This window comes from Mustela nivalis (assembly GCF_964662115.1).
Source record: "Mustela nivalis genome assembly, chromosome: X".
Classification (NCBI taxonomy): Eukaryota; Metazoa; Chordata; class Mammalia; order Carnivora; family Mustelidae; genus Mustela; species Mustela nivalis.
Genome location: NC_139040.1, coordinates 116,358,436 through 116,372,911, shown reverse-complemented (window position 1 = coordinate 116,372,911; position 14,476 = coordinate 116,358,436). Strand labels below are relative to the sequence as shown.

General features: G+C 39.5%; 1 protein-coding gene across 4 annotated transcripts in view; it reads left to right on the top strand.

Annotated features, from left to right (window-relative positions):
* Positions 1-1,672: 1,672 nt before the first annotated feature.
* The window catches only part of MBTPS2 (membrane bound transcription factor peptidase, site 2), a 46,381-nt gene continuing 33,577 nt past the window's right edge, over positions 1,673-14,476 (top strand). For 3 of the 4 annotated variants that reach the window (XM_082718352.1, XM_082718353.1, XM_082718354.1), the window contains exons 1-3: positions 1,761-1,970; positions 5,041-5,189; positions 8,416-8,650. In XM_082718352.1, coding sequence (XP_082574478.1) covers positions 1,896-1,970; positions 5,041-5,189; positions 8,416-8,650 — 459 coding nt within the window. In that variant the 5' untranslated portion in view covers positions 1,761-1,895. Of the gene's footprint in view, positions 1,971-5,040; positions 5,190-8,415; positions 8,651-14,476 lie in introns of all 4 variants that reach the window. The other variant, XM_082718351.1, reaches the window with a different exon arrangement.

Genomic DNA, 14,476 nt, shown 5'->3' with positions numbered 1-14,476 from the left:
AAACTGTGGGGTCACAGAGTGCTTGAATATAAACTTTTATAATTTACACCCAACTACATCCAAAATAAGTTGAAACATTTTATAACAACATATATGCACACATGTATGCAAGGAGATGTAAAACTGACTTATGAGGTCTCTTGGAGCTGGAGGGACATGGTGTTAAATTATTAAAACTTTAGGAAAAGGATGGGAGAATGAGGCAAATTAGTAGCAATATCTGTAATACAGCTTTCTAGTATTATACTGTCATTTTTCAAATTGGAAGCCGTTTATATATGAGGGTCTATTTTTATTAGGGATACTTGTTCTTAAAATAGTATTATGTTCCCTATATTAATATTGATACTATTATTGCTAATGATGCTTCTTTGGAAAAGTTGGCTTACAAAAATATGAACATTAAGAGAATGCAGAAAAACATTCCATAAATAAGGGTTTTCTTTCCCTTTAGAAGTCATTTAGTTTAGTGATTCTCAATCTCATCTACACAGTGGAATGATGTAAGGACCTTAAAAAAAATAGTGACTCGGGTCCCACTCTGAGCTTCTGATTCAATTAATCTAGGCTGCAAATGGACATAGGAAGTTTTAGAAGCCCCACGATGATCCTACTGTATAGCCAAGGCTGAGAACCACTACTCCAGGTCAACACTTAATCAAGTATAGGTCAGCATACAAATATGTGCAGATATTTGGAGCTCCAGTTTTTAACATAGCACCAATCTCAAATTTCGTAATGGATGGGATTGCAAAAAGAACCTAACTTAATCAACAACATGGATGAATCTCAAAAATATTGTGTTGGTGGATGGAACTAGAGGGTATTATGCTCGTGAAATAAGAGAAAAACAAATATACGATTTCACTCATGTATGGAATTTAAGAAACGAAACAGAGGCTCACAGGAGAAGGGAGGGAAATATAAGATGAAATCAGAGAGGGAGACAAACCGTATGAGACTCTTAATGGTAGGAAACAAACGGAGGGTTACTGGAGGGGAGGTGGGTGGGGGTTTGGGGTAACTGGGCAATGGGCATTAGGGAGAGCATGTGATGTAATGAGCCCTGGGCATGATATGTAACGAATGCTTCGCTGAACTCTACCTCTGAAATTAACAATACACTATATGTTAACTAATTGAATTAAACAAAAATTTTTAAATAGAAAAAAATTATGTTGAACAAAATAAGCCAGACACAAAAGAGTATACTTACTGTATAGCTCTATTTATACAGTTTAAATACATTAGAACAAGGGTGGGTGGGGGGGACGGCCTGGGAAGACAAAGGAAGAAAATTCGTGAGGTGCAAATGTTCTCTATTTAGATTAGGGTACACAGATATACACAGTTATCAAAACTCACTGAAATGGACAATTGAAACCTGCACTATGATTTGGCTTTATGTAAACTACACTCAAATTAAAAAAAAAAAAAAAAAGAATAATTAAATCTGGATGCCTATGACAGCGTCTGCGAGACGGAGACATGACCCGCTGTCTTCACACGACCCCAAACTCTCACTGGCTTAAAAGGGAACAGCAAAGCCCGGACCAGAACTGGAGAGAGAGAATACAGAGCCAACAGCAGGGAGGGCCAGAGCCTAAGAAATCGCTAGAGGGCTGGGCGCGGGGGCCAGGCAGACGCACCCGCCTCGGTTCCAGGGTGTGCCACGAAAATAAGCCCCCGCGCCCTTTTCCGGTGCGCGCATGGCTGGTTGTGTGCTTTCCGGAAGAGTCCGGGGGGGAAAGGTCGCCACCGGGAGAAAGGAACCGGTGACAGCTTGGTTCCTGCGCGGATGCTGGGGCTGTAGGCGTCGCGCTTTCGGCTCGTTGCGGCTCACAGGGAGGAGGACGCCCGGGCTCGCTTATCCCTCCGCTGCCTCCGCCACTGCCATGATTCCAGTGTCGCTGGTGGTAGTGGTGGTGGGCGGCTGGACTGCCGTCTACCTGACCGACTTGGTACTGAAGGTGAGGGCCTCGGGCCTAAAGCCCAAGCCCGCGGTTTCCAGGGCCGGGCGCAAGGCCCGAGGCCTTTCCCCCTGGCTCGCGCCTCCCGGGCTGGAAGCCGCGGGGCCAGTACCCACGTGCGCCTTTCCGCGTGGCGCCCGGGCCCCGTGGAGTAAATAAAACACGGCGGACCGCGGGAGGGGTGTGGCGGTCTGCGCAGCTGCTGCAGTCATATTGCGGGGCGGTGCAGGCCCCGACGCCTTTGGGTCCTGCCAGGGAGGCGCCAGTAGTGGGCTAGGGAGGGCCTGGGCTTTGCCAGACCCCGCGGCAGCACCTGGGAGGAAAATAAAAAGCCCGCCTAGGAAAGGCATTGTTCTCCCTCATTGTCTTTAAGGCCACGACCCTCCAAAGACTGTGGTACTGGAATGAATCTAAATCAAGTTGCGATTTAGACCAGCGGTCTCAAACTTGAAAGTGTATACAATCATTGGGGGTTCCTGTTAAAAATCGCTTTCTGAGTCAACAGGTTTGGGGTGGGGCCTGAGGCTGCATTTGTAAGCAGTGCCCAGGTGTTACCGGTGTATTTAGTCTATAGCCCATACTTCAAAGTAGCATACTCAGGTAATAAGCATTTAGATAACCAGGTTCTGACTACTTCAATTCTAGTTTGCACCCGCTTCTTCACACTACCCTCCTTCCCCACCCACACGTACACCCCCGGTGCATGGTCCACTGTTTAGCTATTTGGGAAGGGTAACAGAAATTAGGCACACTTGCCTGACCACGTGTTTCAAGCAACCTTTGGAATGGAATAGTGGCGGGGGGCGAAGGTAACAATAAAGTCATTACAATATACAGATTTTATTCCATAGTACCTTTCTTAAGTGTTTAATAAAACCTTCATGTTACGAATACCGTTCTAAATAGAATATTAGAGTTTAGTATTGTGTGTTTTAGATGTAACAGTAAAATGAAATGATACTTGTGCTGCTTTCTTGGATTTAAACTTGCAAGTGAATAGGTTTTACAGTAGAGTCCTTAGAGCAAGGGCTGGGTTCAGCCACTTCCCACCCTTTGTGACCTTGGCCAAATTACTCTCTGTGCCTGGGTTTCTTCATCTTCAAAATGGAGTTAATAATAGTGAGGATCTTCTGAGATTGTAGAGGGAATTACATTAGTTCGTGCACATAAGACTTTGCTACTCAACCTGAAATTCAAGGACCAGCAGCACTTTATCTGGGAACTCGTCAGAAACGTAGAATCTTGACCTACAGAATCAGAATCTGTGTATTTACAAGATCCATAGGTGCTTCCTCTCCAAGTACTTGGCATAGTGTTTAGCATATCATAGCAATACTGGCCACTGCTTCTTTAAACAGGGATTCTGTTGTTTAGAAAAAACAAAGCCACGTGATTTCTTCATGTAGCATATGTGACAAAAATCCAAAATAAAAAGAACTTTTCAAACCTCTACGGTCTCTGGTCAAGTGTGTGAGGTGGTCAGGTTACTTCACTTTCAGTAATAACCCCCTAGGTCCCCAACAGAGCACTAACTACCCCTTGAGCAAAAAACCTAACTCTCACTCAGAATATCTGCCTGGGGAATGGAGAGACCTCAAGTTCAGGAGTCTGCACACCTTCGGCTCCTCTGCTTCCAGCTTGGTCTGCTGTTCCACGGTTGGTTCTTGTCAGATTTCCTCAGTAGACATATACTGAAGGAGTGTGTCACTCTACTTTCCCAAGTCCTGGGAAACAAGCAAGTTTTAAAAAACTTCACCTGAAGACTGAGAACAGAGAACATGAATGGGTCCAAAGGCGAACAGATACCTGTATTCGGTTAGATCATTTCTTATGACAGATAGGGCAGAGGTATCTCCTTCCTTCGAGACAAATTTCTCAAATGGATGACAAAAAACTTACTGTAACTGAGGAGTAATAGGGGTCAGTGTCGGGATATATAAAACAACCTTATGTTATTCAAAATCCTACATTACTCAAGGACTTCAGACTTCCCTAAAGATAAAACTCTTGTTAGGCTGTGTAGAAGCAGATCCCCTCAACCCTGAAAAATCTAAGTTACAAGACCCAAGATGGCTTTATGTAGGTTTTGTACTTTTATATGATCAAAGGCAGCCTAATTTCTTAGGGTTGTTGCTCATAAGAGGATAAAAAGCACTGATTCCAACTAACTTGTTCCCTGTGTTGGATTGGTTGGGGGTCTTCTTAAATTATAATACAAGATCTCTTTTTGTTGTAAAAAGGCTTCTAGAACTCTGCTGTTCAGTGTGGTAGCCACTATCTACATGTGGTCATGGAGCATCTGAAATGGCACTAGTCCAAATTGAAATTGCAATAACACTGACACTGGATTCAAAGACTTACATACGAATAAGTAGATGGAATGTAAAGTATTTTAGTAGTTTATTTTATTAATTACATGTTGAAATGATATCTTAGATATTTTTAGTTTAAAAATATATTTAAATTAATCTGCTTGTTTACTTTTTAAAATTGGGAAATTTAAAATTACATATCTGGCTTGCATTTGTGGCTCATGTTTCTATTGGACAATGCTCCTCTAAGCAGAGTTCAGCAAACTTTTTCTGTAAAGGGCCACATGATACGTATTTTAGGCTTTGTGAGCCACATAGCATCTCTGTCACATATTCTTGGGGTTTTTTTTGTCTTTTTTTTTTTTTTTTTTAACAATCCCTTGAAAATGTAAAAACCATCCTTAGCTCACAGGCTGTATTATGTGGCTTTGGCTGTCTCAATCAATAGTACATGTGACTTGATCTCAGGGGTCGTGAGTTCGAGCCCCACACTGAGCATAGAGTTTACTTGAAAAGAAAAGAAAAACAGGTTGTGGGCCACATTTAGCCCATGGACCATAGTTTGCCAGACCCTGACTTCAACAGACCAGCTAGTCTGAGACATTTAATATCCTGAAGAATAAACATAAAGCTTTTAATTTATAAGTATTTGGACAGTCAATATCTTGTTTTCCTATAGAAAAGATTTTTTTGATTTTCTTAAACTTCATACATGTTCTTCAAAACTGAGTGATACGGAACTTTTCTTTCTCTCCTAGTCATCTGTGTATTTTAAACATTCCTATGAAGACTGGCTGGAAAACAACGGACTGAGCATCTCCCCTTTTCACATAAGATGGCAAACTGCTGTTTTCAATCGTGCCTTTTACAGTTGGGGACGGCGGAAAGCAAGGATGCTTTACCAGTGGTATTCTTCATTTTCTTTTTTTGGCTTAAATCAGTCATAATCATGAGAAATGCTTGTTAAATGAACTATTTCCATTATTTTCCAATCTACTGAGTGTTAAAATGTCAGTAGTATAAAACTTTTCTGGTTTTATATGAACTTAGGAGATTACATCATTGTACTTTTGCATACATCAAAAATCAAGGTTCTGTATCTTGATCTGGGTAGTAGATGCATGGGTACACATGTAAAAGTTCTGTAAGCTGTGTATTTGAGACTTGGGTACTTTACTGTGTAAGTTATACACTACTAGAAATGAAAAACGAAGAAGAGAAATGCAAAAAAGCGCTTTCCATCAGGAACTAATTCTGTAGAATTCTGTCCCCTGTCATCACACATAGAAACGAAGGTCCTGGGAGTCATAGGATGTCCAAAAGTCTGCAGGCTTTTTCCTATACCTCTTTTGTGATCCCCCTCCAGGGGAATGATACTTAAAATATGTCACAACCAGTAAGGCATATACACACACCAACTGGGAAAATGGCCAGCCAGATTGTAGCAGCAGGGTTTTGAAGTCCCCTGGCCATGCCAGGCATACCCCTTTATTTTAACAAATTTCTTCAATCAAGGACCATATAGTGTTTATTGTTAAGAGGTTTATAAAAATCTCCTGGACACCTTAGAGACTGACACATTTTATAGCTGGCAGAATTTCTAGTGTGGGCATAGGAGGCCTTTGTCTAAATTCCTTTTTACTAGAAAGTTAGCTCCAACTGGAATAGAGCTAAATGTAAAAAAAAAAAAAGCATTAAAAAGCAAAAAAAATGCAGTAGCAGATCAAACAAGATAGAAAGAAGAAAGTAATAAAGAGCAGAAATCAGTGCAATAAAAATTATACAGAAAGAAAATCAGCAAAGCCCAAGTGTTGGCTCTTTGAAAAGATTGATAAAACCAATAAACCCCTTCCATAATTATCAAGAAGAAAAGAAAACACAGGTAACTAAAAATCAGAATTGAATGGTTAGTATCAAAAAGATAAAAAGTAGCAGGCATTAGCTAAGATGCAGAGAAAAGGGAACCCTAGTGCACTGTTGTTGGTAATATAAATGGTGCAACCACTGTGGAAAACAATATGTAGGTTTGTCAAAAAAAAAAAAGGAACTAAAATACCACCAAATGGTAGCTACACTTATAGTGAACACAGCATAATGTATAAACTTGTTGAATTGCTGTGTTGTACACTGAAACTAATGTAACATTGTGTGCCAACTATATGTCAATTTAAAAAAATATTTTTTTTAAAGAGTACCATATGATCCAGTAATTCCACTACTGGATATTTACCCAAAAGAAACAAAAATACTAATTTAAAAAGATAGATGCACCCCTGTGTTTATTGGAGCGTTATTTACAATAGCTGTGATGTAGAAGTAGCCCAGATATCCATCAATAGATGAATGGAGGGGCGTCTGGGTGTCCTAGTTAGTTAAGTGTCCGACTCTTGGTTTCAGCTCAGGTCATGATCTCAGGGTTGTGAGTTCGAGCCTTGTGTCAGGCTGTGCACTGGGTGTGGAGCCTGCTTAAGACTCTGTCTCTCCTTCTGTTTCTTTCCACCCCCTCACCTTTACCCCCCCCCCCAAAAAAAATAAATAAAAAATAATAAAAGCTTTAAAAAAAAAAAGATGAATGGAGGGGCTACTTGGTAGCTTAGTCAGTTGATCATCCTATTCTTGGTTCCGGCCCAGGTCATGATCTCATTGATGGTGGGATCAAGCCCTATGTCAGGCTCTGCGCTTGGCAGGGAGTCTGTTCAAGGCTTCTTTCCCTTTGCCTGTACCCCCACTGACTCTCTCGTTCTCTCTTTCTCTCTTGAATAAATAAATACAACCTTTTAAAGAAAGATGAATGGATAAAGAGGATGTGGTATATATACATAATGGAATATTAGCCATAAAAAAGAATGAGATCTTGCCATTTACAACAACATGGGTGGACCTAGAGGGTATTATTATAAGTTGGGGAAAGACAAATAGTGTATGATTCCATACACTATGTAGAATGCAAAAACAAAACAAAAGAACAGCTAACAAAAACTAAGCAGACTCTTAAATACAAAGAACAAACTGTTAGTTGCCACACAGGAGGTAGGCAGGGGAATGGCTGAAATAAATAAAGAGGATTGAGAGGTGCAGATTTTCAGTTACAAAATAAGTCACAGAGATGAAAAGCATAGGGAATATAGATGAAAAGCATAGGGAAGGGGCACCTGGGTGGCTCAAGGGGTTAAGCCTCTGCCTTCAGCTCAGGTCATGATCTCAGGGTCCTGGGGTCGAGCCCTGCATTGGGCTTTCTGCTCAGCAGTGAGCCTGCTTCCCCCTCTCTCTGCCTGCCTCTCTGCCTACTTGTGATCTCTCTCTCTCTCTCTCTCTGTCAAATAAATAAATAAAATCTTTTAAAAAATGCATAGGGAATATAGTCAATAATAATGTAATGATATAGAATGGTGACTACACATAGCATGATGAGTATTGAATATTGTATAGAATCAATATGTTGTATAACTGAAACTAATACAGTATTATGTTAATTGCACTTCACTTTAAAAAAATCAGAATTGAGAAAAAGGCACATTACTGTCTATTCCACAGACTTTTTAAAAAATGAAACTATTGTGAACAATTCTGTGCCTATAAATTTGATAATTTAGATGAAACAGACAATTTCCTTGAAAAACTTATAAAAAATTCAAAAATGTAATAGATTATTGCCAATTATAGAAGGGTAATTTGTAATTATTAAAACAGTAGAAGGAAACTTGTTCAATTTTACCATGTTAATATTTAAGCTTATCACAAAATATAGCTAAAATAAAATGCAAACAAAAGAATTGGCAGAGGAAAAAAGATATGAATGTCTACAATGTCAAAAGAGCTTTCATAATTATATGAGAACGAGATCAAAACAGTTCTTTGTAAATGAACGAAAGACATGAGAGGAAAGAAGCTTTTTATTGGGAAGAGTATTCAGCCTCTTCAGTTATGAGAGAATCATAAATTATTACAATTGCTTGGAGAGATCCTTGCCTGTGCCTCAGTCACATACCTAAAATTCAGATAAGAAAACGAGGCAGATACAGTGAAATTTTAGCCATTATTTTGAAGCTGTGAAATGTGGCTTGTCGATTAATTTGTTAACCCATGAGTTATATGGAATTGTATGTTTATGTGATTTTGTTTCCTCCCAACAGGTTCAATTTTGGAATGGTGTTTGGTGTAATTGCCATGTTCAGCTCTTTTTTCCTCCTCGGGAAAACACTGATGCAGACTTTGGCGCAAATGATGGCTGACTCTCCCTCTTCTTCTGCTTCTTCCTCTTCCTCTTCTTCTTCCTCCTCTTCTTCTGCTTCTTCCTCTTCGTCATCTTCCTCTTCATCCTCTTCCTCCTCCTCCTCACTTCACAATGAGCAAGTGCTCCAAGTTGTGGTAAGTACCTTGTTTTTGCTTTTTAAGTTTATCGCAACATAAATAGAAGGTATTTTATCTAGCTAGCATAACTCCTCTCCATGTTATAAATATGGAAATATATGCAAAGCCTCACGATTTCTCAAACTGCCTGCTTAAACAAAAATATTAATGGGAATCTAGGAAGGATTTGTTGGAATATGTGGTAGTAGTAGTAGTAGTGGTAGCAGTAACGATGCAACAAATGCACCACCATCGACTGTCAGCAATTACACAGATACTTGATTTAATTCATGTTGTCTTATTGAGGTCTTAAATGACTGTTTCTATCAAGAAATGAGCTGGCGTATTTAAGATCTCTATACTGAATAAATGCATTGCATTTTAGTCCTCTCCTCTGAATGGCTTTCAGACTCTAACCAGTAATATCCTTTTATTTAAAGATTAAAGACCTTGAATGGTCACTGTGATTTCCTGATGGGAAGAATATGCCGAATATTACTCCTTTGACTATAAGCTATTTATAATAATTCTCACTTGATAGCACACGTATAAACCTATATACCTTACTGACACATGTCTCCAGAGTGTGGAAGGGTGCTTTACCACTGAGTAACTTTTATTTCAGATTTTTTTACATATATGTTTTTATTTCCAGGAGTCACGGGTGTTATGTTCTTTATCATGCTTTTATTAATGGAATAAACGACTTAAGAACTAGTTACCAATTTTTTTAACTCTTCTTTTTGTGGTTTCTACTAGGCTGGGCCACCGTGGGTAGATTTAGAAGTCATTTGTAGAGAATGATAATGAATCTCACCTATGGTCATAGCTCTTTTTTAGAGGGTCAAAGGATTTGCTAGGTGAGGCCTCAGAAGAAATGATTTATTTCTTCAACATTTACTGAATGTAGTCTGCCTCGTGGCCCTATGCTGAGTCCTGCTTGCATGGGGAACAAAATCCAATCCCAGCACTCATGGAGCTGTTAGTCTAGAGGGACAGCTGCTGTGATTGTGCTACAGTTCACAGAGTACCAGGTACTATGGTACAGGGAAAATGCATGCTGAGATGTCCCTGGCACTGGGAAGAGTGGAGAGGAGACCTTTAAGGGAAGGATAAGAAAAGTCCCCATAGCCTCTAAGGAAAGATGGCAGTTGAGATCCCGGTAACAGAAACATATTTGCCTATTTAAGATCTCTATACCATATAAATGAATTGCATTTTAACCCTATGTAAAGTGTTCCCCATTAGGGAGGGGGGAATAGTAGAATAATAATAAAACCTAGGTAATATAGAGTGCTTCCTGTGTGAGGTTTTTGTGCCCATTTTATTCTTTTTTTTCCATTTTATTTTATTCTTATAACAATCTAGAGATAACTATCTGATCACAGAGGAGAAAACCAAGGAAGACAGATGTTAAGCCACTTACTTGCCTGTAGTCACAGCTTGTAAATGGTGGACCCACCACTGCCCTCAGAGCCATTATGCTCTACTCCCTAAGGAAAGACCAGTAATTCTTCAAGGAACTAGAAAGTAACTTTCACCTATGTCTAGGTGGTATATGGAGTATGGCATATGGTGTAGAAGATAAGATGGGAAATACAGATAGGGTCTGGGTTATGAAAGACCATTCTAAGAAGTTTTTATTTTGGGGGGCATCTGGCTGGCTCAGTGAGGCTGGAGCCATCCTAAACTCGGCATTGGTTGTGCGCTAAAGAAGAGGATAGTAGAAAAAGAAGCAGGTTGAGAGGAAATGTGATCATTCACCTGTCTGCCCGCTAGGATTAGAATAACAAAAGTGTTATTATTATTTCTTCTTTCTTCTTCTCAGTTTATTCATAGAGTTCACAAAAATACTGACTGTGTTAGGAGAGTCATGCTGCAGAACCATGAAAAAGTCAGCTGTCCTCTGTAGTCCACTGTGCATATTTATGTATACATTTAAGAATGTTAGGTCTCGGGACGCCTGGGTGGCTCAGTTGGTTAAGCAGCTGCCTTCGGCTCAGGTCATGATCCCAGGGTTCTGGGATCGAGTCCCACATCGGGCTCCTTGCTCGGCAGGGAGCCAGCTTCTCCCTCTGCCTCTGCCTGCCTCTCTGTCTGCCTGTGCTCACTCGCTCTCTCTCCCTCTGTCTCCGACAAATAAATAAATATAATCTTTAAAAAAAAAAAAAGAATGTTAGGTCTCCTGGTTTTGGTTAGAGTTCTTGTAGCTCAGAGAATGTACTTTCTGTTTACATTATAATTCCCTACAGCCTCATTCAGTATTAATTCCCAAAAACCTGGCACTGTGTGTCATTGAGAGATCAGAATTTTGGTACATCTAATACCCTGTGTGATCATGGCCAAGACAGATGGGCATTCGCATACTGTTGCCAGCAAATAAGACCTACCATCTGTTAGTATAGTCACACACTCAAATCCTTACCTTATCTCATCATTATATCCATAAAACAATAAAGCAAAAGGGGTGCCTGGGTGGCTCAGTTGGTTAAGTATCCAACTCTTGATTTTGACTCAGGTCATGATCTCAGGGTTATGAGATCAAGCCCTGTGTCAGGCTGTGCACTCAGCATGGAGTCTGCTTGTGATTCTCTCTCCCTCTTCCTCTGTCCCTCCCCCTGCTCATGGTCTCTCTCTCTCATGCACACACTCTGAAATAAATGAAATCATTTAAAAACAATAATAAAGCAAAAGGAACCAATGTCCTATTGAATCCAGCCTACTAACGTATTTGAAATGAAGGTAAAATAAGATAGATACTTTGTGATATAGAGAGAATGTATAAGAATTAATCTTGGGGTGCCTGGGTGGCTCAGTGGGTTAAGCTTCTGCCTTCAGCTGAGATCATGATCTCAGGGTCCTAGGATCGAGCCCCGCATCAGGCTCCCTGATCAGCAGGGAGCCTGTTTCCTCCTCTCTCTCTGCCTGACTCTCTGCCTACTCGTGATCTCTGTCAAATAAATAAATAAATAAATAAATCTTTTAAAAAATTAATCTTAAGTACATAAATTTAAAAGAGAAGTCAGAGAAATGGAAACTAGTGGTCTTAACAGGCAGAAGACCTCTGACAACATGGAAACGGAGCAGGTATGAGGAAGAGCATACCCTGATATTCTTAGAAAGAGTTGCTTAGGGGGCACCGGGGTGGCTCAGTGGGTTAAAGCCTCTGCCTTTGCCTCCGGTCATGATCCCAAGGTCCTGGGATCAAGCCCCACATCGGGCTGTCTGCTCAGCGGGGAGCCTGCTTCCTCCTCTCTCTCTCTGCCTGCCTCTCAGCCTACTTGTGATCTCTATCTGTCAAATACATAAATAAAATCTTTAAAAAAAAAAAAGAAAGAGTTGGCTAGTAGGGGCTGAGTAAAGAGAACTTCAGATAATGAGCATCAATAATATTCATATTTTTTGAATCTAGGACTCTAGGACTTTAGTTTTAAGGAAACACTTACAAATATGCAAAAAAAGTATTCTTCAAAATCTTACCTTAACATCATTTATTATTATGAAGAATTAGACACAACCACAGTGTATAATTGAGGAATGCTTAAGTTATGGGATTGTCATATAGTGAAATATTATGCATACATTAAAAATGAAGGTTATGAAAACTAGTTTCATAACTAGGGAAAGACACTTGCAATTAATGAATTTAGAAAGTGATCCAAGAGGTGCGCCTGAGTGGCTCAGTGGGTTAAGCCTCTGCCTTTAGCTCAGGTCATGATCTCAGGGTCCTGGGATCGAGCCCCACATCAGGCTCTCTGCTGGGCAGGGAGCCTGCTTTCCCCTCTCTCTCTGCCTGCTTGTGATCTCTGTCTGTCAAATAAATAAATCTTTAAAAAAAAAAAAGAAAGAAAGAAAGTGATCCAAGCAACATGGCTTGAATCTCCTCTTCAGTCACTAAAGGAGACTTAAAAGTGAAACTCCTCTATGCACAAAAATAAATTTCAATTGAATTAAAATTGAAACACAAAATCATAAGAAAGCAAATATAAAAACGGGCTTCTGCTATATGAACACAGAATTAGGATGACATAAGCATAACACTAATGGCACAAACCATGAATGTTGATAGATTTGATGACATAAAAATTTTTATATATCAAAAAACTAAAAGTAAAATTAAAATCAGAAGAACTTGGGGATGCATCTGTGATATGTATTACAGAGGACTGATCATTGATACTCGAAGTGATCTTCCACAGCAATAAGAACAAAAGAATACTCTAGGAGAAAAAACTAGTAAGTCATGAGTAGACTGGCTCACAAAAGACCTGTCAGTGGTCAGAAGCAGGGGGAAAACTGAGCTTTAATAATCATCAAAGAAATACAAATCAAACAATGAGATACTTTTTATATCCCTCAAATTACAGATTTGAAAGACTTGAATAATACAAGTTTGCCCAAGGTTATGGAAGGGTCTGCTTCTGGAGAACAGTTTGATATGTATCAAAGTCCTTTAAATTTTGTGTAATGACAGCATTTATTACCCACATAATATTAAACATGGGGCAAGGATTTTTTTTTTAGATTTTATTTATTTATTTGACAGAGAGAGAGATCACAAGTAGGCAGAGAGGCAGGCAGAGAGATGGCGTGAGGGTGGGGAAGCAGGCTCCCTGCTGAGAGAGAGCTCTATGCGGGGCTTGATCCCAGGACCCTGGGATCATGACCTGAGCCAAAGACAGAAGCTTAACCCACTGAGCCACCCAGGCACCCCAAGGATTCTTATATAATCCTCAGAATTTCCCCTTACGTAAGTGTGGTTATTTCCGTTTTAATAGTGAAGAAATTGCAATGTTGGGGGTAATAATCCAAACTTCCTTAAGGTCACTTTAGCTAGTTAGAGATGGATCCAGAATGTCAAACCCAAGTGACATGTGTCCAGAACCTGAACCAACCATGTTCGTCTAAGAATTATTCACCCAAAATATTTGAATATATGTGCCCAAATATGTTCATCACAATATTTATAAGAGGAAAAACTTTTTAAAATGATTAAATGCCTAACAGTCTATTTTATAGAATGCAATACAGCTATTAAAAATCACATTGAACCAGAAAACACTCATGGAAAAATGTTGATGATATCGTTAAGTGAAAGGGGCAGGTTTCAAAACCAGAGGTGTAATAAAAGTATAATTTTTAAAAATGCATATATATATATTTATATATATGAAAAGACTAGAAGGACATAAATTAAAACATCAAGAATGGTTTTTTGTTTTGTGTTTTGGGAGCAGCATTATAGGCTTCTGTTTTTCTTTGAATTTTCCTGTTTTTCCTGCTTTAAACACATTTTATAATTAAAGTAATAATAAGACAGAGGAGGAATTTCCTCTAGAAGGATATTTTTAGGGTCCAGCTCCTGGACTATGAGAAACAGATGCTCAGTGTGTGAATAATATTAAATGCGTGGTGTGTCCCACTTAACCTAATATATGGAATTTTTCCTTAACAGATGACATAACTTGGGAGTGGTTATTTACCTGACAAGATGATTCTTGGGTATATAAAAAACTATACCATATAACACTTACAGCAGCAAACTTGTTTTGTGTATTCAGTGATACGTACATGCACATCATCTTGGGAGCATGTGCTTGCAGGACAAGTTCTGCTGCTTTGTAAGTCCTTGATATGTCTGTACGTTCCAAAGGACTTCTTTCCTGCATTGAATGTTAATGTAAAAATTGTATGTATCATTTTGATATATTTTTCTGACCAATGTACTAGACAAATTATTGGCATCAAAGAAATGGAGGGCAGGGTGCTCCCACTCCCACACCAGTGAGGCACTTGATTACACTACCCTGATTCCCAGTGCTCATGTAATTTAAGAATACTAAA